This window comes from Phascolarctos cinereus, unplaced genomic scaffold (assembly GCF_003287225.1).
Source record: "Phascolarctos cinereus isolate Bilbo 61053 unplaced genomic scaffold, phaCin_HiC Scaffold_1;HRSCAF=81, whole genome shotgun sequence".
Taxonomy (NCBI): domain Eukaryota; kingdom Metazoa; phylum Chordata; class Mammalia; order Diprotodontia; family Phascolarctidae; genus Phascolarctos; species Phascolarctos cinereus.
The window spans coordinates 113127191-113150745 of NW_027555514.1; the positions used below are offsets into that span (position 1 = coordinate 113127191).

Below are 23555 nucleotides of genomic sequence, written 5' to 3' on the forward strand. Positions count from 1 at the left end.
CAGAACAGACATGAAGCCTGGCACAGTGGAAAGAGGCTATAACTTGGAATCAGGAAGAGCTTGCGTTCAACTTCCGAAATACTATCTGCATGACTGTGGATGAGCTAGTCACAATTCCTCAGCACCCTATAAAGTTAATATACAGCAGTAATTCCTCCACAATGATATAAACAAAAATTGTAAGAGGGAAAGGAACAATGGTGAAAATAACTAATTTCATTACCCCCAAGTCATGAGTTGAATTAGCATTAAGATGGAAAAGAGGAAATAGTTCCTGTATTCAGATGGGTAACAGTGAAGCTTAATCTAAGGAATTCCTAACTACTGAAGTGGAGAATGATATCTAACTTGCAGTTCCTCAACTAGCAAGTAAGGTCCCACATAAGCAAATAATGAATTAAATAAATGGGACCTTTGTTTTTTCCATTCTGACATCACCAGAATAAATGCCAGAAATAAAGGAAAATCACAGTTGCATCCATTATTTATGTGAACATTAGGAAGACAGGAATTTTAAATTTTGTTGTATAAAATGAAACAGATTCTACCCTTTCTTTACTAAAGTGAAACAACCATTACAGTTTTGTATTATAATCTCAATTGTCCTTACTGAGTGGAAAAGCATGCAGTGTCCTATTCGGGACTGGATGTCCTCAGGTCCAGCATTACAGGAATCCTCTCGAAGAAGTTTCCATGTTTGACATTGGCAGTTAAAAGCAAATAAACCACTGAATTGAGGTTCACTGGCTCTACTGTCATCTACACTGCCATTACAAGTCAAAATTCTTCCACCAAAAGTATAGATCATGTGTTTTTCAGAATCCATACACATCTGCATAAAGAAAATACATTTATTTTTTAGTATGTTTTTATCAACATGTTAAGGAGTTAAAGTGATTGTGCAAACTTTTTAGAATTTCAGAGAATCTGTGGTTTGATTTTAAAATTCAAGAAAACCACCACAGAGTGTCTTGAATAACAAAAATATCAAAAACACTTAAACAAAGACAATGGTTGTTTTTAAAATACTGCCCCAGATTTCATTTTTTCCAGTGGGAATAAAGTGTTGGATTAAAAAGCTAAAGATTTTCTCCAAGTTTTGTAGTACAACAGCTTTTATCAAAAGCAACAGAAGCTACTGGCATACTTGAAGCTGAACACTGCTCCCATAACCCCTTTTATCTTTTTGTACTGAGTTTTTTATTACTCTCCTGGGCTACCATCTATCTATGTTTTGTACTACCAATACTAACAGTTTCCATTTGTTAATCACTTAACTTACAAATTACTTTCTTTACACTGTGAGGTAGTTCAGATTACTATAAACATTTTACAAATCACAGGTTCTTCAATCTAGAGTTGAAAAGGACCTCAGAGGCATCTAATCTAATTTCCTCATCCTACAGATGGCTCTAAGAGCTGGTCCCTAAAAGGAAGTCTGAAAGTTATGACTTTTACAGTATGACTGATTTTGGGTCCTTTTAAATATGACATTCTCATTCTAGGTTACTGTGAACTAAGTTTTACAATTCATATTTTAAAAATAACCCTATATCTCTATTCTTCTCTCCCTACAACCCACAGAACTTACCTAAAGAGAGAGATTATCTAAGTATCATAAGGTTTTTATTTTCATTTTCATATGACTCCAAGTCAGAATAAAATTGTTTCTCAAAGTACTTACAAGGCAAAAAGTTCAGAATGCAAAGTAGATCTAAATATGAGTGGAATTTATATTTAAAGTTTAAATTTTGCTTATAAAAGCCCCACCCAAACTGTATAACTCTCCTCCCCTAAACACCATATTCAATATATATTTCAACTAGACCTTAGCACAGTACCTTGAGCATTTAGCACAATGCCTAGCACATAGTAGGTGCTTAATACTGATTGATTTAGAAGAAGCATAATTAAAGATAAAGACCACTGAATTTGATGTCAGAAGACATGCACTCAAAATCTCAACCCTGTTAATTACTTGAGTAACCTTGTTCAAATCACTTAATCTCTCTGGGCCTAAATGAGAGATGTGGAGATGATGATGATGATGATGATGATGACAATGATGACAAAATAACTAAAATTTATATAGTACCTACTGTGTACCAGGCACTAGTACTAAGCATTTTATAATTATCTCATTTGCTCTTCACAACCCTCTACTAGAGGTAGGTGCTATCATTATCACCATTTTATAGATGAGCAAACTGATGCAAACAGAGGTTAAATGACCTGCCTACATAACTAGTAAGAGGCTGAGGTTAGATTTGAACTTAGGTCCTCCTGACTCCTGGCCCAGTGGTCTATCATGGGACACTGATTTGATCTCTAAGATACTTTCCAACCTTAAATTAATTATCCCAAATAAACGAATAATTTTAAAATTTTCAGCATCTCCTATCCAGGTCATTCACTTCTACAACTCTTATCTCCTTTCTTTCTCCCCTCAGATAAGGGCAGAATTCGTGATGCTTTGCAGTAGGTAGGCATAACTCAAATTCTATTACCCAAAGCAGAGGTCTTCACTATGTGTCAAAATAGTTGAAAAGTTTAAGTCCCCACAATTTTATAAAGATTAAAATGACCCTTACACACAGCATAGCATTTAATTATATTTTCATTTGGTATTTTATTGTTCCCCATGCATATGTCAGTTCAATTTAACCAGCATTTTGTTAAACATCTATTATTTGTGTAGCATAGTGCCAAAAATGAGACTACTCTCAAGGAATTTCCTTTGAACTGTGGGGATATATTGCATCTATAGATCAATAAATAACAAGGTAATTCAAGGAAGGAGAGAACCTTAACAGTTCAGGGTATCAGGAAAGACTTCATGGAGGGGATGCCACCTAAGTTGTCTTGAGAAAAGATAAGGATTCAAGGAAGTAGAGATGAGGAAAAGAGTAAAAGTAATTAGAGAAAGGTCCCCCAGATGACACACAAAGATGGGCATACTCTTGATGCTGCAATGACCCACAAGTGTTCCAGTTCTATGTTTATGAATGCTGACATTCCTTTATCTAACTATTACCTATCACTCCATTTTTCCCTGTGCCTTATGATATCTATAATTCTGTTCTTCATCTTTACCATGATCTCCAACCCAAAAGCCCTCAGGTCTTCCACTCCTACACAAGTCACACTCTTCTCCCTTCCCTATTGCTACAGTGTGGTGAATCAGTTCAACTTTGTATTATCTTATTCGTCTGAATCTCTTGCCTCCTTATCCCATCATTGATCTTGCCCTAAAAAAGCCTCAGGTTTGTATTACTCCCCCTTACATGCTATAGAATGAAGCTGGAAAAAATCATGAAATCATGCTGAGTACACAACAAACATATTTTGTGTAATTTCAGGTGGGCCCCCACTACAGAAAGGCAATCTTTTCACACTTTTCTAATCAATTCATTCTTCCACTTACCACAGGAGCTATTACAAACCTCTTCATCTCTCATCAAACTTTCTATTTCATCCTTTACTCTCAGCTAAGCATCTTGCCTCATGCCTGACAGAAAAAAACTGATCTAGCACAATGTCTGCCATTTAATAAGTACCTAACAAATGCGTGTTGAGTGCTAAATGATTGATGTCTCAGAAACATATCAAACTAGTAAGTACCAAACATTACTTAATCATCTTTTCCAAATTTCCCTATTTCTCCTTGAAAACAATACCATTCTTCAAATCTCCCAGATTTATAACACTTCATTTCTCATTCTGTTACTTCATATATCCAATTAGTTTTCAGTCCTTTATCACCTCTTGCCTAGACTACTGCAACAGACTTGTAATTTGTTTCCCTGACTCACATCTCTCTTCCTAGTCCAGTTCACTCTCTATAGGGCTGCTAAAGTGACTTTCCTTAAGCACGAAGTTGATCATGTAGTTCTCCTACTAAGTAAATTCCAGTGGCTCCCCCTTTGATCATCAGATATAATAAATTTCTGTATTTGGCTTTGAAAGTTCTTCATAAACTTCTACTTCATTATACACTAATACACTACTCTCCTTTCCATACTAAACAGTACAGCCAGCTAGTTACCCCTCAAAGCATCTTGAGAATAAAGAATGTTTTGTTTCTACTTGCAGATATACTTGTAGTATCTCTACTGCCTAGGAAAATGTTTGTCATTAATAAATGTTTGTTGATTCCTATATGGAGTTCTGAAATTCTGCAGTTTCCCATTTAAAAATTTTTACTATTTTTTTCTTCTATTGCTGCATTCTGTGAAAAATTATTTTTATTTTCAGTTTCAAATTCTATCTCCCTTCAGCCCCTACCTGACTCACTGAGAAAACAAGATATGTATGTGTATATATATATATATGTATATATATATATATGTATGTATATATATATATATATATGTGTATATATATATATATATATATATATATATATATATATATATATATATATATTTGAAATCATACAGAACATTTCTGCATTAGACATATAACTACAAAAAAGGGGGGGGAGGGCTTCAATCTGCACTGAATCCATCAGTTCTCTCTCTGGAGGTAGATAGCATTTTACATCATGAGCCCTTTGGAGTTGTGATAGATCACTATACTGTTAAGAGTTATTGGGGGCAGCTAGGTGGCACAGTGGATACAGCACCAGCCCTGGATTTTGGAGGACCTGAGTTCAAATCCAGCCTCAGACACATGACACTTACTAGCTGCTGTGTGACCCTGGGCAAGTCACTTAACCCCATTGCCTAGCCAAAAAAAAAAGTTACTAAAACATTCACAACTGATTATCTTTATAATATTGCTATTATTATGTTATTATGTAAACTGTTCTCCTGGTTCTGCTCACTTCACTTTGGCTTCCTAAACTGTCCTGTGCAAAAAAATTTTTTTAAATCACTCAGTTGGGTTTTTTTTGGTTTTACATTCATTAGGTTTAATTAGATTTAACTTGCCTTTTAAATTAATTTAGAGGCATATGTTGGGACAGCCCAGCATAAATGCTTACTTCACCACAAGATCAAATACTTCAATTAGGTTTTCTACCATCTCTTGAAAATTATTATAAGCAAGGTGAATTTTAGTGTGTGTAAAGTGGATTTTTTGTTATTCTTTCTCAGAGTTTTCTTCCCAGAATCCATAGCCATAACAATCTCTATTTCCCAGGTATTAGATATGAGTTTTCACAATCATGGTTCAAAACAGTTTCTACTACATTTGCACAGTAGAGATAGAGATGAAGTGAGGCTATTGCTGGCAATATGCCTTCTTTGTTGCCCTATAAAGCAAGTGGGCACGAGTCATTGAGTAGGGACCCCCTTAGGGGTGAACGTGCAGGCTAGAATGCTGTGGGTGCCTTGATTGGCCCCCATCAAGGCTTGGGAGGGGGAATCTGTGTGTTTGCCTCAACTGGCCCCCACTGAGTCTTCAAAGGATTCAGGGGAGCGCACAAGTTGTGCTGGGTCTCAATTGACCCCATCAAGACAAGGGGTAGTTGCCCCCCGCTTCACGCCAGCCCCTGCAAGAGAAGGGTTGTTAGGGAAGGCTGCAGGAGTTGGTGCTCCCATTATCGGCAAACTCCCTTTGAGAAGACTAGATTAGAATAAAGTAAACTTATTTAACCCTTTATTATGACTCCATTCCTGTCTTCCCATCTGACCAGATCAAAAGCAAACCTGCTAGTGACAGAGGTGCTAGAAACTCTCCTGTGTCTCCTTCCTGAGAAATGGCATAGTCGGTGTGTTTACTTGTCTAACTATCAAAAATGTTCATTTTAATCTTTTTTCCAGAAAATTTATTTCCATCGAATGAGTTATTTAGATTCAATCCCTAAACAATATTAACTTGTTTACTAAATATCGAGAAAATCTACAGCTATCAATCACTTTGGGCTTACACTGACAACTTTCTTTCAAACTTGGTTTTAAATATTCTCTGAATATGGAGCTTTAAAGCTAATAAATGAGTTTTTTCCACTCTAAAAATTATTTGTTTTCATCTTCAAAAAATTTTGAGTTACAAATTCTCCCTCCCACCTCTCTCCCATTCACTGAGAAGGCAAACAATATATCAATTATACATGTGAAATTATGCAGAACATATTTCCATATTAGCCATCTCTCTCTCTCTCTCTCTCTCTCTCTCTCTCTCTGTCTCTCACACACACACACACACAAAGAAAAATTAATAAAGTGAAAAAAATCATACTTTAGATTGCACTCAAGAGTTCATCAGTTCTGTCTCTAGAGGTTAATAACATTTTGCATCATAAGTTTGAAACTATCTTGGATCACTGTATTAATCACAGTAGCTAAATCTTTCACAGCTGACCATTGTTAAAATATTGCTGTTACTGTGTACAATGATCACCTGGTTCTACTCACTTATTTTGCAAACATCAGTTCATATAAGTCTTCCCAGATTTTTTTGAAACCATTATCCTTATCATTTCTTATAATACAACAGCATTCCTTTACAATCACATAACCACAATTTGTTCAGCCATTCCCCAAATGATGGGAATCCCCTCAATTTCAAATTCTTTGCTACCACAAAAAGAAATGCTATAAACGTTTTTGTAAATATAGGTTAAATATAATGAGTTTTTAAACCATTTCAGCAATATTGCAACGTGGTTTTCCACACAGACCTCAAAAATTATGCAGTCATATAATTCAACTCAAAATTTTTAATGGTTCCCAAATACTTCACAAATAAAATTAGAAATTCTTATCCTGGCATACAAGATCCTCTCTGACCTACCACTTCCACCTTCCAACTTCTATCTCAAACTAAGCTTCTCCAAATACTGTGCACTAGCTAAAACAGATTACATGCTGTTACATGCCTTCCTGACTCCTTAGTGCATTTTGTTCCTTATACTTAAAAGAAAACATTATGTGTGTATACTCAGCAAAAATCTGCCTTCTCACTCTCCTACCACAACCTGCTCCACCAATAACAAAAGGGAAAAAAACCTATTATAAATATATATAGTATGTATTGTAAAACCCAAACTATTTCATTCTGTACATAATTTTTCACCCTCCTATCAGGAGGTGGGTAACATGTTTCATTATCAGTCCCCTGGAATCACAGTTGATCATTATATTTACAAGATCTTATAATATCTTCAAGGCTGCTCGTCTTTATCACATTGTTGTCATTGCATAAATTGTTTTCTTGTTTATGTTCACTATGCTGTTGCAATTCTCATACAAATCTTCCCACATTTCTCTGAAACCATTTACTTCATCATTTCTTACAGCCCAATCACATTCTATCACATTTATGTAACATAACTTGTTCAGCCATTCTCCAGTTTCTAGGCATCCCATCAGATTTTCATTCTTTGCTGCCTCAAAAAGAGCTATACGTATTTTAGCATCTGTTTTACGTAAGACTAGGCCTTTCTTTCACTTACTCTCCCTTTACCCACCTTTCCTATTTTCCTGTTGAGTGGAATATAATTTTGTACCCAAATCTGTGTTTTTTCCATCTTTGACCAGTTCAAATAAGACCATGATTAAAGTGGCAGCTGTGCAGCCTTACCTCTCACCAACTTGACTGTAGATATCTACTTGCAAAGCTTGATTATTCGAGATAATTTTCCCTCAACTTCCCCGCCCCGCCACCAATATATTCCTCTTTCCTTTTTTCTTTTAAGATCATCAAGACTTAACAGACCTCTTCCCAGGCTTTTCTAATTAGACTCTTTCTATGAGTACTGATGAAGAATGTAATTTGTTGTAATGTAAGCAATTTATCCCTGAGTGAAACAGGGGAATTCTAATCATTTCTGATGAAAAGGCTATAATGTTGCTAGGAGTTTTCATTTTGGGGTTTCTTTCAAGAGGTAACTGGTAGATTCTTCCTAATTCCACTCTGCCTTCTGGTTTTAAAAGACAGGAGCATTTTCCTTTTAAGATTTCTCGAAATATGATGTTTAGGCTCTCTTTTGGTCATAGCATTCAGACAATCCAATAATTCTTAATTTTTTTCTCTCCTCAATCTGTTTTCAAGGTTAGTGGCTTCTGTTAATGAGAGATATTTCCTTCTATTTTTTTCAGTCCTTTGTCTCATAGGGTCATTGTTTTGGTCCATTCTTATTCTCAGGGAGTTTAATTCCTTTTATAATTCTTTCTTCCATGGCTCTCATTTATTTTTCATTTTTTTTCATCAGATGCTTTCATTTACTAAAAAAAATTTTAAACTCTTTCTTAAAAAAACTTCTTACATCTCTTCCAGGAATTCTAGTTGAGTTTGTGCCTAAGCCGTGCTATTCTTTGCAGATTTACTTATAGATGTTCTGGAGTCATTCCTGTTCTTCTGTGTTTGTGTCTTAAGCTTCCCTGCCACTTTAATGCCTCTTCATGGTGGTATTATTTTCCTGTTTGTGCATTCTTTCAATGTCCTTTCTCACATTAATGTAAGTGTTGGGTTCTGCCACACTTCTGGAGGGAAAGACTGGGCTAGTTCTGTTGCTGCTTACTTGGGGTATTGAATGCTGTGTTATTCTAGGATCTCAGTGACAATATGGGATAGGGACCTACAAGCTTCCGGTGTTCCCAAAGGGATCTGAGCTAAGGCAAAAATCTGATTAATGTCCCCCTGCCCTGGTCTGAGTTCTTCAAGCTCCTGACCTAAGTTTGGGTCTGTTATCTGAGAATATTCAATACAGAAGTCATTAATAATTCAAACATTACACATAAAGTAAAACTGAAGAGTAAAAACTTCTGAAGGGAAACAATTATAACACATTTTCATCACTACCGCACCTGATGATCAAACACCAACTTAGGTCCTCCATCAGCAGCAGTGTCCTCACTTAGTAACATCCATGTATTTGTGTCGATGTCATAGCGGTAGAAGTCACTTTTCAGAGACTTGCTATTTCTCACAGAGGAATCCAAGTAACGTCCCAGTGTGTAGATCTGTCTTCGCTGAATGTCAATACACATTTTATGACAAGATCTGGCACTAGGTCCATTCTGTTTGGGGGGTAAGGGTAGGGAGAAAGCATGGAATGGTGATTAGAAACAAAAAGAAATAAATATAAGAACCTAAAATAATATTGTTATTTTTCTTCTGGTTTTTTAGAAATTTATTAAGAAAATCAGAAACATTTATTAAGCAACTGATGCTGCTCTGATATTAATATGCCAGTAGATATAACAAAAAAGGTGACATTACATTTATTATCTGGCTGAGAAGAAAAGGTTCCTCAGAATTTCTATGGCACACAGGATGTCCCAAAGCTCTTAGGCAGTTAAGACCTTTGGGACATTCTGTACTCACATGGCACTTTTCACATATTGCCCTGTACTAAAGTTATTTGTACGTATGTAGTTATTTCCCCAGGCAGCAAGGTGGTGAAGCAGATAGAGTGGCAGGCCTGGAATCAGGAAGACTCGTCTTCCAGAGTTCAAATCTGGCTTGAGACCCTTACTAGCTGTATGACTCAGCAAGTCACCTAACCCTGCTTGCCTCAGTTTCCTCATCTGTAAAATGAGCTGGAAAAGAAAAGGGCAAACCATTCCAGTATCTTTGCCAAGAAAACCCCAAATGGGGTCATAAAGAATTGAACATGACTGAAAAAATGACCAAGTCATTTTCATGTAAATGCCTCAAGCGCAAGGAAAATATGGCCTACTCTATTTAGCTTCAATAGTTCCCCATCTCCCAATTTGCAAAAAGATAATGCTCAATAAATATTTGTTGAATACATATATATGAACCAACTAGAGATGACACAAGAGTGTACCAAATAATACAACACAATTATAGAGAACATAAATGTTACAGGAACTCATATAAAGGAAAAGATCATTATAGCCAAGACAGTGAGGGAAACTTTCCTGGAAAGTGAAATGTGAAAGCAGTACAGAATCTGCTGATGGAAACAAAAAAGAAAGAATGTTCTAAATTGGAGACGTGAATAAAAGTAATAATATGTATGGTGTAAACAGGCCTGGGAAGAGAGAAGATGGGGTGAGGGGCCTATTCTTATTGGTGCAAAAAGTTTGTATCGGTGGAGGAGAGAGATTAAAGTTGAACACTAAAGTAGAAGGAGTTGAGGAAAGACTGAGCAAGTGGCTAAGGAATACAGACATGGTTTTAGAGGCAAAACAAAGACACTGTAGGTTCTTAAGGAAGAGGTGATATGGCCCACTCATTCTTTAGGATTAGATTATTTAGTTTCCAACGAATTTTTAAGCCATACTTCAAAGGCCCTTTATTAAATGTAATCTTTATTTCATGATGGTCCAAAAAGGGTGTCCAGGACACCTTTATAAAGTCTGACCATGAAAGAGGGCATTAAAAACCCTTATTATGCTTGTTAGTGAGGTTTTTATCCCATTCACAGCAGATTTTGTAAAGGTGCCTTGAAGAGCTGAGAAATTGAGATACCCTTTCTATACCCATTCAATCTTCTCCAGAGGTCTATCATATATAATTTTCTAAAATGCCTTCATCTCTTTTACTTTTTTGTTAATTTTATGGATAGATATTTTTAAGTCTGAGAGGAGTAAATTGAGGCTCATCATTAGTAGTTTTACTATTTCCCCCTGTAACTCATTAAACTTTTCCTTCAATAATCTGGATATTATACCACTTACTATATATATGCTTAGCATTTCTTTTTACCATAGGGATCAGTTTTTACTTATTTTAACATTATTTTCTTTTTAAATTTTTAGTTCCAGATTCTCTCCCTATCTCACCCCTCCCCCACCAAGAGAAAGGAAACAATATTTTGTACATGTGAAATCAAGCAAAACATATCATAAAAAAGGGCAAAAAAACCTAAAGAAGGTGAGAAAATTATACTTTAATTTGTGCTCAATGTTCATCAGTTCTTTTGCTGGGGGTGAATAGCATTTTTTCTTTGTGAGTCCTTTGGAATTGTCTTGGATGACTATATTGATCAGAGTAGCCAAGTCTTTCACAATTGATCATCATTACAACAGTGCTGTTACTGTGCATGATGATCTGGTTCTTGTCATTTCAGTTTTCACCAGTTCATATAGGTCTTGCCATATTTTTCTAAAACCATCTGTCATCATTTCACATAGAACACTAGTATTCCATCACAATAACATACCACAAATTGTTTAGCCATTCCCCAATTGGTGAGCATTCCCTCAATTTCTCATTCTTTGCTGCCACAAAAAGAGCTGCTATAAATATTTTTGTACATATAAGTTCTTCTCCTTTTATCTCTATGGGGTACAGCCCTAGGAGTACTAATGCTGGATCAAAGGGTATGCATAGTGTTACAGCCCTTTGGGCACGTTTCCAGATTATACTCTAGAATGGTTAAACAAACTACTCCACCAAGAGTTCGTTAATGTACCTACTTTCTCATGCCCTCCATGTCATTTCCTGATAGGTATGAGTTGGTACCTCACAGTTACTTTAATTTGCCTTTCTCTAATCAATAATGATTCAGAGCATTTTTTCATATGATTACAAATAGCTTTGAGATCTTCTGAAAACTGCCTGTTCATACCTTTTGACCACTTATTAACTGGGGAATGGCTTTTATTTTTATAAATTTGACTCAGTTCTCTATTTCAGAGAAACTTTCTGTAATTTTTTTTAATATTACTTCATTGTCTTTGGTACTTTTTCAGCAAAATGTAGTTTCCCCAGTTATCTCTTTAATTAGATCTTTTTTAATTCTTCTCTGAGATCATGATTGTTACCCCTGCCTTTTTTTAACTTTAGCTGAAGCATAATGGAACTATAGGGTTCCAGCCCTTTATTTTAACTTTATGTGTATTTTTCTGCTTCAAGTACGCCTCTTGAACACAACATATTGTTTGGTTCTGGTTTCTAATTCATTCTGCTATCCACTTCCATTTTGTGGGTTAGCTCATCCCATTCACATTCATAGTTCCTCTATTTTCCCCTCCTACATTCAGTATCAATATTAGTTAATTGTCTGTGGTACCTTTTAGCAAAATGTAGTTTATCTGATCATCTCTTTTAATTAGGTCTCTTTTGCTTTGTCTGAGATCATGATTGCTACCATTACCTTTTTTACTTCAGCTGAAGCATAACAGATTCTGATCCAGACCTTTATTTTAATTCTGTATGTATCTTTCTGTTTCAAGTGTATCTCTTGTAAACAACATATTGTTAAATTTTGGTTTTTAATCCATTCTGCTATCCTCTTCCATTTTACAGGTGAATTAATCACATTCACATTCATAGTTATGATTGCTGTGTTTGCCTCCATCTTATTCTCTCCTATTTATCCTTTGCTTTTTTGCCCTCTTCCCTTCTGAAAAGACAATTTTACTTCTGACTACTGTCTCCCTTATTCTATCCCTTCTTTATTACCTGCCTCCCTGTTTCTCTTAAGCCCTTTTCATCCTACTTTCCTGTTGGATAAGATGATTTCTACACCCAGCTGTGTGGGTATATATATTCTGCCTTCCTTGAACCAGTATAGATCAGAGTGATATTCAACTGTTGCCCATTAGCCCCTCCCACCTTATAAAAACTCTTCCTTCCAAGCCTTTGATTCATTTAAAATTTTATTTTCCCCCAATTACATGTAAAAACAATTTTTAACATACGTTTTGAAAAATTTTTGAGTTTCAAATTCTCTCCTTCCCTCTTTTCCCCTCATCGAGAAGGCAAGCAATTTGATATAGGTTATATGGGTATAGTCATGCAAAACCTATTTCCCTATTAGTCATGTTATTGGGGGGTGGGGGGAGCCCAAAAGAACCCTGAGAAAAAGAAAGTAAAACGTATGCTTCAATCTGCATTCAGATTTAATCAGCTGTAAGATTCTTTTGTACAAGATTATTTTCCCAATCCCTCTTTTCCTTCTTTCTTCCCCCAGTGTATCTCTCTTTCTCACCCTTCCATTTTTTTTTAAATCATTTCAACACAATAGACTCATACCCATGATCTCTATCTAAGGAGACTCCTTCTAATTGCTCTAATGATGATAAAGCTCTTAGGGATTGCATATATTATCTTCTTATTTAGGAATATAAACAGTTTAACCTTATTAAGTAAATTATAATTTCTTACTCTTTTTTACCTTTTCATGCTTCTCCTGAGTCTTATGTTTGAATGCCAAAATTTCTATTCAGATTTTCTCTTTTCATCCAGATTGCTAGAAAGTCTTCTATTTCATTAACTATCCATTTTTCCCCTATAGGATTATACTCAGTTTTGAGGGACAGATTAGTCTTGGTTGTAATTCTAGCTCTTCTGCCTCCTGGAATGTCATATTTCAAGCCCTTTGCTATATTAGCACGATAACTACTAAATCTTGTGTGATCCTGGCTGTGGCCACACGGCATTTAAATTCTTTCTGGCTACTTGCCATTTTTTTCTCCTAGATCTAGGCATTCTGAATTCTGGCTAGAATATTCCTGGCAGTTTTCATTTGGGGATCTCTTTCAGGAAGTGACTGGTGGATTATTTCAATTTCTACTTTGCTATCTGGTTCTAAGATATCTGGACAGTTTTTCTTTTTAATTTCTTGAAATATGATTTTTTTTGGTCTTGGCTTTCAAGTAGTCCAAAAATTTTAAATTTATTTCTTTTAAATACATTTTCCAGGTCAGTTGTTTTTCTAATAAGATATTTCAAAATTTCTTTCATTTTTTTTCAGTCTTCTGACTTTGCTTTATTGTTTCCTGATGTCTCATAGAGTCATTAGCTTCCCCTTGACAAATTCTAATTTTTAAACAGTTATTTTCTTAAGTGTGGTTTTGTAATACTTTTACCATTTGGCCAATTCTGATTTTTAAGCAGTTACTTTCTTCAGTACTTTTGTGCCTCTTTCTTATATTAATACATACATATATATATATATATATATATATATATATATATATATATATATATGTATATATATATATTAATTCTCTTAATTCTTTTTGTAATTTTCTTGCATAGTTCTCATTTCTTTTTCTATTTTTATCTTCTATTACTCTTATATGATTTTTAAAAATTTTTTTCTCAAAAAAAAAAAGTAAAGAAAAATTCTTTAGCTCTTCTAGGAATTCTTCTTGGGCTTGTGTCCTATCTGTATTTTTCTCTTGAGGCTTTGCTTGTAGATGTTTTCAAGTCATTGTCTTCCTCTGAATTCATTTACTGAATTTCTCTGTCACCATAGTAGCTTTTTAGGTCAGGTTGTTGTTCTGTGGTTTGCTCATTTTCTCAGCCTATCTCTTGGCTCTGAATTTTATGTCAGGGTTGGGCTCCTGTTGCTTTCACAATTCAATCTTGGGGCCTATAAGGTTTTGGTATTTTCACCGTGCTGTGATCCAGGTAGAGATCTGGTCATTGCCCTCCTTCTCTGTATTCTGGTTCCTACACTCTGCTCTCTCACGACCACAAGTGCTCCTCTCCACTGTGGAACTATGACTCAGAACCAGTAAATGGACAACAGAGCTATCAAATGGCTCCTGATCCTGTACCCACTGTTAGTACAGGGGTTCCCTGGGATCTCTTCCTGATTAGGTGTGAAGTCCCCTTAGCTTTTCTAGGGCACTGAAACTGCTGTTGCCACTATGGCCTCGTGCTGCCATCACCACTATGCTGCTTCTGCTATTCCACATTCCTGGTCAGCTACCACCTTAGTGTCTGCAGACTTCTCTTTCTCTCTTCTTAAGGTGCCCTGGGGTGTAAAAATAAATCACTCTGACTTTCAACTGGCTTTCCTGCTCAAAATTCAGTTTTCCAAAGTTGTTTATAAAAGAGGTTTTGGAGGAGGTTTAGAAATTGAGACCTTTCATTCCTTCATTTTGATTCTGCCCAAGGCCCTTCCTTTTAACACCATGATTTTTTTTCTAGTGATACTGTATGGCTGCAAGTGGTACAATGTCGGTACAGTATCTGAAGAACTCAAATTGATGATCATCCAAAAGGTAATGGAGGTAACATGGTAGACATGAATGGGCTATAACACATTACGTGCAAAAAAACTGCTAAATGTGGCATAAAAGATAACAGATAACTGGAAGAGAGGAAGAGCTGGTTATAGAGCTAGAGTACGAGACACCTGATGTAGGTAGCCTGTGTGTTCCAATGATATCTACTCAATGTTAAAAAGAACTTGAAGAAAGTTTCCAGGAAGTTGAGTGGACCTCCCTGGTGCAGCTATTTAGGAAGACATGGATAAGAGTCACACAGAATAGGATATATGGATGGGTTACAATTTGTCTCATTAGAAAGAGTTTCCTAATTGATAAAAAAAAAAACAACTGGATTTATTGAAGTACTTGGAACACTATTCCAATGTATCTAGATTAAAAGTTTCCACCACATCTTTCAGTTTAGTACTCAGGTGTCTTGAGAAGAGTTTTAAAATCTAGAGGCCATTCTTCCATTTTATTTCTTACAGCTGGCTGGCTATCTGCCCTAAAATTATTATGTTACTAATATTAACTAAATGCATATGATATGCTGAGGGATTAAAAAATAAACTCAGTGTTTCTATACTTGTTAGTAAGGAATAGCTAATCTAAAAATAACGAAAAGACTTTTTTAAAGCAAGCAGTGAAATTTACATTTCTTGGAATTCATTTATCCATATGGCTCAGTAAGCAGTAATGAGTCACCAGCTCTACCATACACTAGCAATGTTGCAATGTGTTCTGTCCTCCTAGGAAGACAAGAGACTTGCTTATTTTTTTTAAAATGAAAGATATGGAAAAGACGATCTCTTCTGACTTGCAAATTCTATGTTGCTGTGAATATATTTTCAACTTTCAAGTATGATTCTAAATAAGAGATTTTAAAGGAAGTTAGTAGGGCATGTACTACTGATTAAGAAGTATAGTTCAATTTGGGAACAGTAGCTAAGTGGTGGTAGAAATCCTGGGACAACAGCAAACCAACTGTGTATAAAAACCAGCAGACTGTCAGGATCCTTGTGCATGCTGGTGTCTGTTTTGGGAATTACATCAACTCAAAGCAGGGAAAGTACTGAACTTTAAGAGTTCAGTCATCACTCCTTCCTTTAATCTTTTCAAGAAAAAATTCCTATCCTCTAGATAGCTACCACAGATCAGGACAAGTTCACAGAAGGATAAATTAAAGGGTCAAGAACAGCTTTCTCTGGCCAAACACACTTCTTAAAAATTATCTACTGCCCCTCAATTTTGCTTTCCCTCCCTCAAAAACCCAAACCACTTCACATCTTTAATTATCCTGATTTTTTTATTAAAGTTTTTTTTTAAAGGTAATTGGGGTTAAGTGACTTGCCCAGAGTCACACAGCTAGTAAGTATCAAGTGTTTAGTCTGAGGCTGGACTTAAATTCAGGTTCTCCTGACTTCAGGGCCAGTGCTCTATCCACTGCGTCACCTAGCTGCCCCCTTATTAAAGCAATTTTAAGCTTAGCAAGGTATTTGACCTAAAGGATAACTGCCAGTGTTTTTAAGTTTTTTATTTTGCCAACCATTTAAAGAGTAAATTTAATTTAGGTTAGATAATCTATCTGTAATGACACAAAATAACTTTGACAGTCATAAATTCAAAATCCGTAATCAAGATACTTTATTACATAGCTTTTTATAAATGAAGGAAGTCAGATGCTTATATCAGATGCTTACATAAGTTGATTTGGTAGTATATCTAAATAAAAACCAAAGAATATCTCAAGAGTTTTCAGGATTCCTAACTTAGAGATAAGTAGTCTTGAGATGTTTTCTAAAAGAGTACAATAAAACCTAAGCTACTTAGAAATCACCCTTCTAGAACCCTCAGAATACAAACCAGATATAAGCCCCAAAGTAATCACCCAGGTCAAAACAACACTTATGAAAACACCATCAACCTTTCTCCAAATGGCTAAATCCAAGTGTTTTTTAAATCAGTCTTCATTCACCTCAGTATTTAACAACAATCACTGACAACCAGTTTTTGATGGTTTCCTAGAGTTTCTCACCCTTGGGTTTCCTTCTTATAGAACCTCTCTTTTTCTACTTCATTGCCTGGCTCACTAGGTTGGACAGTAGGAAGGGGAGGAGAGCGTGAGAGAGGAAGAGAAGATGATTCATCATTAGCTCTCTGGAATTATGACTAGTCATTGCATTAATCAGTTTTTAAGTATAACAAAGATTTTATGATGTTATTGCAGCTGGTTCTGTTAACAACTCTACATGACTTCAAGTCTTCCCAAGTTTCTCTGAACCCATCTTTTTTTAGCCTTTGTGTGACACAATAATATTCCATTTTATTTATTAGTCATAATTTGTTCAGCCATTTCCAATTGATTCTGACTCTATCATTCCCACCGACAACAAAATAGTTCAGGTCATCACTACCTCTTATCATATAGTCACAACTGTCTTTCCATTAGTCTGGTCTAGAATTTTAAGAAACACAGATCCAGCCACACTCAACTCTAAGCTAACTACATAGTTTATTAATAGTATACGATCAACTGATGAAACACTTGCACAAAGAAAGATAAAAGGGGTAATAGTGCATCCACATTACTGCTACCCTTGGGTTAGAGAGTTAGTCTGGCTCAGAGAAATATATCCTCATATATAAACCACACACTAAACAATAGGTTCCATTTAGACTGTAGAATGATCCAGGGAAGATTACATTTTGTTTCATACTAAAATATGCACAGGCAATATATGCTTTACAAATGCACCAATTTAAAATAAACAGACTTTTGAATACATCAATCATGAGTAGGTCAGTTAAAGATAAATATAGCTGTGGGTAGTGTTCCTTTGGTAGCAAAAGCTGTAACTAATAACTGTCAATCATTTTATCTGCTTCTGAATATTTGTGCTCCTTTCTCCCTTTAGGAAGAGACACCTAATCTAACTCACTAAACATAAGCCTTCTAAGGGGTTTCCCCACCATAAGTGTGTCTAAATTCCCTTTCCTGGCCTCCACTTTCACATTCCAATTCATGTCCTTCATTGGAGCATGAGAGAAATCAATCTATCAGATACAGGAGCATCACCAAAATGGGCTCTTCCACTGAACCACATGAAACTTATTTTATTCTTTTTTTTTTAAACAAACTACTTACTTTTCATACTAGACCTATTTTGGTGATCCTCCTTTCATTTCTGCACAAACACACAGAAATCTAGTTCTCCATCATCCCTAGCAACCCTCTCCAATATCTGATAGATTGATTTCTCTCATGCTCCAATGAAGGACAGAGCCAGAAGAAATGAAATTAATTTCTATAATCCCTTGGGGGTTGAGGGAAAGTGGAGCAGAGGAGTAAGTAATGGTAATCTCAGTGATTATAGTCACAAGGCACCAGTTTAGCTTTGAACACAAAATACCTTGCAAAACTAATGACACATAAACAAGTGCCTCCTCTGTATGTCCATAACTCATTGTTTCTTTCTCTTTAACAGGCAGTATAAAGGAAGAATACTTATAACAAAATATGATAAGAATAACTAAGTAAAACTTTTTTAGTATCTGAAAAGAATTTTACAAGAATTAAATGTTTTACATAAATATCAGTTCCTTTTCATGTAAATATGTGGAAAATTATCTCATGCGGTACTAAAAATATCTAAGACAAACCTTTCCAAAATAAAATAACTGTGGTGTGCTAGAATCGTAATAGCAGCTGGCATTTATATAGTGCTTTGCAAACTTTAAACTCTTAACACACCATAAATTATCTCATTTGATTCTCATAACTATTTTCTGAGTTAAATATAACAAGCATTTTTACTCTATATTACAGATAAGGAAGTAGAATCAGAGAGGTACAATGACCTGCTCAACTAGTACATATTCACAGCTGGTAAAACTATTTTCTCCTACCTGAACAGGTGAGTGGTTTAAGATATCTATATATTTATATCTATATTCTCTCTCTCTCACACACACACACACACACACACCCCTACTATGTGCAGGGTACTATATTTGGTGCTAGAGATAAAGAAATAAATGAAAAGCCCTAACCTGAAAAGAGACCCCATTCTATTGAGGAAGAAAGCAAATAAGTATATGCATAACATATACAAAAATAAATACACAATCACTTTGCAAAGAAGGGAACTAGGAACTAACCAGATATGGAAAGGCTTCATATATAAGGTAGTGCTTAAACTGAGCCTTGAAGGAAATAAGGTACTCTAAGGAATAAATGTAATGGGCTACCTCTCTGGAAAAGAACTCTAGCCTAGGAGTCAGGATAACTCATTTTGAATCCTGGTTCTGTGATTTCTTATCAGCTGTGTGACGCTGGCCAAACCACTTAACATCTCCATTTAAAAGTTTCCTTATCTTTAAAATAAGGAAGCTAGATTACATGATCTCCAAGGAGACTTTTAAAAGTGTTATGCTTCTGATGAGCAAGACGATTTCAGAAAAACCTGGAAAGACTTGTATGGACTGATGCTGAGAGAAGAGAGCAGAACCAGGAAAAAGTTGCACATAGTAATAGCCACACTGTGAGATGACTGACATTGATAGATTTAGCTCTCCTCAGCAATAAAAGAATCTAAGACATCTCCAAAACTCTCATGATGGAAAATGCTATCCACATCCAGAGAAAGAACTATAAGTCTGCATACAAATCGAAGCATAATATTTGCTTTTTTTCCCTTCTGTTCTGTTTTTCTTTCTTATGGTTCCTCCTATTGGTTCTAATTCTTCTTTAAAACATGACTAATGTGAAAATGTGTTTAATGGGAATGTATATGTAGAGCCTATATCAGAATGCATGCCACCTTGGGGAGAGAGAGAAATGTTTTTAATTAATTTATTTTTAGTTTTCAACATTCATCTCCACAAGATCTTGAGTTCCAAATTTTCTCCCCATCTCACCCATCCCCCCACCCCAAGACAATGTGCATTCTCAATACCACTTCCCTTGACCTGCCCTCTCTTCTATCACCCACCCACCCCACCCCACCCCGCCTTTATCTCCTTCCCCTTCTATTTTCCTGTAGGGCAGGACAGATTTCTATACACCATTGCCTGTATATTTTATTTTTCAGCTGCACATAAAAACAAATTTAACAATTTTTTAAAACTTTGGGGTCCAAATTCTCTCCCTTCCTTTCTGCCCACCCACCCTCATTGAGAAAGCAAGCAACTTGATACAGGTTATATGTATGTAGTCATGCAAAACACTTCCATAATAGCCTTGTTATGAAAAACTATTATTTCCCTTCATCCTATCCCACCCCCCAGTTATTCTATTCTCTCTTTTGACCCCGTCCCTCCTCAAAAGTGTTTGCTTCTGATTACCCCCTCCCCCAATCTCCCCTGCCTTCTATCATCCCCCCTCTTTCTTATTCCCTCCCCTCTATTTTCCTGTAAGATAAGAGAGATTTCCATATCCAATTGGTTGTGTATGTTCTTCCCTCCTTAAGCCAAATCTGATGAGAGTAAGATTCATTCATTCCCTCTCACCTACCCCCTCTTCCCCTCCACAGTAAAAAGCTTTTTCTTCCCTCTTTTATGAGATAATTTACCCCATTCTACCTCTCCCTTTCTCCTTTCCCCTGTACAATCCTTTCTCACCCATTAATTTTATTTTTTAGATACCATCCCTTCATATTCAACTCATTCTGTGCCCTATATTTATATATTCCCTCCAACTACCCTAATACTGACAAAGGTCTCATGAGTTATAGATATCATCTTTCTACGTAGGTGTGTAAACAGTTCAACTTTAATAAGTCCCTTATGATTTCTCTTTCCTGTTTACCTCTTCATGTTCCACCTGAGTCTTGTATTTGAAAGTCAAATTTTCTATTCAGCTCTGGTCTTTTCATTAAGAATGCTTGAAAGTCCTCTACTTCACTGAATGACCATTTTTCCCTTTAAGGATTATACTCAGTTTTGCTGGGTAGGTGATTCTTGATTGCAATCCTAGCTCCTTTGACCTCCAGAATACCATATTCCAAGCCCCCTGATCCTTTAATGTAGACACTGCTAAATCCTGTGTTATCCTGATTGTGTTTCCACAATATTTGAATTCTTTCTTTCTGGCCTGCAATATTTTCTCCTTGACTTGGGAACTCTGGAATTTGGCTGTAATATTCCTAGCAATTTTCTTTCCTTTAGGGATCTCCTTCAGGAGGTGATTAGTGGATTCTTTCAATTTCTATTTTACCCTCTAGTTGTAGAATATCAGGGCAGTTTTTCTTGATAATTTCTTGACAGATGATGTGTAGGCTTTTTTGTTCATGGCTTTCAGGCAGTACAATAATTTTTAAATTATCTCTCTTGGTTCTATTTTCTAGGTCAGTTTTTTTTCCAATGAGATATTTCACACTGTCCTTTATTTTTTCATTATTTTGACTTTGTTTCATAATTTCTTGATTTCTTTTAGAGTTATTAGCTTCTATTTGCTCCATTCTAATTTTTAAGGAAGTATTTTCTTCAGTGAGCTTTTAGAGTTCTTTTTCCATTTGGCCAATTGTGCTTCTTAAGGCATTCTTCTCCTCATTGGCTTTTTGTACCTCTTTTGGCACCTCTTTTGGCATTTGGGTTAGTCTATTTTTTAAGGTGTTATTTTCTTCAGTATTTCTTTGGGTTTCCTTTAGCAAGCTGTTGACTTGTTTATCATTATTTTCTTGCATCACTTTCACTTCTCTTCCCAGTTTTTCCTCTACTTCTTTTACTTGCTTCTTAACATCTTTTTTGAGCTCTTTCATGGCCTGGGACTGATTCATATTTTTCTTGGAGGCTTTGGATGTAGGAGCTTTGACTTTGTTTTCTTCTTCTGGTTGTATGTTTTGATGTTCTTTGTCACCAAAGTAAGATTCTATGGTCTGACTCTTTTTGAGCTGTTTGCTCATTTCCCCAGCTAATTAGTTGAGTTTCAAACTTTTTGTTAAGGTACGGATATGCTTCCAATGTGGAAAATGTACTATTCCAAGCTTTGGAGGTTTTGTGCAGCTGTTTTCAGAGATCTTTCTAGGGACCTGTAAATTTTCAGTTCTTCCAAGGTGGTATGATCAAGAGTGAAGTGTTTACTCCTTTCCTGGCCTATGCTCTGGTCAATGAGTGACCACAAGCACTCTCTTCTGTCTTGAAACTGTGAGGAAGATTTTCCTCTTCACCACTACAAGCTCCACCACGCTAGCACTCCTCCTCGCCCCAGGAACACCACCCCAAACTGTGACCCAGATCCAAGCATGGACAAAGCAAGAGATTCTGTCTTTTTGTGGGCTGTGCTGCTCTAGAATTTGTTTAGAGCCCTTTTTTACAGGAATTTGGAGGGATTTGGGGAGAGCTCAAACAAGTCACTGCTTTTACTCCACCATATTGGCTCTGCCCCCTATGCCCTCCAGGAGAAAATTTAAAACTCCAAAGGTTCTGGAAGTGAATGCTGAAAACTAAAAATAAATTAATTACAAAAAGAATAAACAAATAAAAAATATTATGCTTCAATTTATACTGTATTAACAATATTATAAACATGAACAATTTTGAAAGCCCTAAAAACTCTGATCAATGCAGTGATCAACCATGATTCCAGGGTACCAATAATAAAGAATGCTACTTATCTCCTAATAGAGAGATAACAGACTAAATATGCAGAATGGGATACATTTTTGGACATGGCCAACATGGGAATTTGCTTTGCTTGACTACACTGAATTCGTTTCTCTTTTTTTTTTCCTTCTTTTTTGCTTTTTGGTGTGGCAATCAGGGTTAAGTGACTTGCCCAGGGTCACACAGCTAGTGTCAAGTGTCTGAGGCTGGATTTGAACTCAGGCCCTCCTGACTCCATAACATCTATTTTTTAGAAGGGTTTTCTTTTTCTTTTCAGGGGAGGTAGGAAGGGGGGAAAAAGCTTGATAATTGGGAAAATACTGTAAATAAAAATTTTAAAATCTATGCTCCTTCTCCTCTCCTTCCCCCTTTTGTAAGAGAGAGAGGGATCTAGACTTATGATTTCATCAGACAGAAAAATCCCCATGAGGAAACTCCTATAGCCAGGGGTGGAGAACCTGCAGCCTCAAGGCCACAGTTCCCCATCCCTGTGACCTACACCAACAGAGGTAACGCAGGTTGGTAACCATTTCATAGCTTATACAATAAGTCTTCGTGTTGCCTGCAACACTGAGATTTTAACTGATTTGCAAAGTCACAGTCAGTGTGCTGCACCCAAGTCTTACTGACTCTCTGAGTAGAGCTCCATATCCACTAAGCCACATTGCTTTCCTTGTGATTCTACCAATAGTAGAAATGGTAGAACTAATTTAGAATATTCTCTGAAGAAAAGATGCATTGTACCAAAGTCTCATAGCTTCAGAGAGCTGCCTATAGAGGTAAAAGAGATCAGTGATTGCTCTAGTAGAATAATATGAGAAAGAAAAGGAAAGAATATAAAGAATCTGTGGTTTAATGTAAGCAAAGTACTGATTTAGAGCTAGAAGCACCCTTTAATAATAGCAAGATCAAAGGTTTGGAATTCAAACCAATGTTACTGTCTAGGAAAAAAAGATCTAAGAAAAATGGTCAAATTTTATCAAAAAGAAAAGGCAAATAGCCGACAAAACTATGTCTCCAGTCATGTGATTTATTTGAATTTCTTTATCAGGATATTTTTTAAAACTTGGAACCATAAATGAAAGA

General features: G+C 35.9%; 1 protein-coding gene across 4 annotated transcripts in view; it reads right to left on the bottom strand.

Annotated features, from left to right (window-relative positions):
- Positions 1-23555, bottom strand: part of MKLN1 (muskelin 1) — a 237763-nt gene that overhangs the window by 71539 nt on the left and 142669 nt on the right. For all 4 annotated transcript variants that reach the window (XM_021002257.2, XM_021002254.2, XM_078153678.1 and 1 more), the window contains 2 exons: positions 8754-8966; positions 611-832 (listed from right to left, as the gene is read on the bottom strand). In XM_021002257.2, coding sequence (XP_020857916.1) covers positions 611-832; positions 8754-8966 — 435 coding nt within the window. The remainder of the gene's footprint in view (positions 1-610; positions 833-8753; positions 8967-23555) is intronic.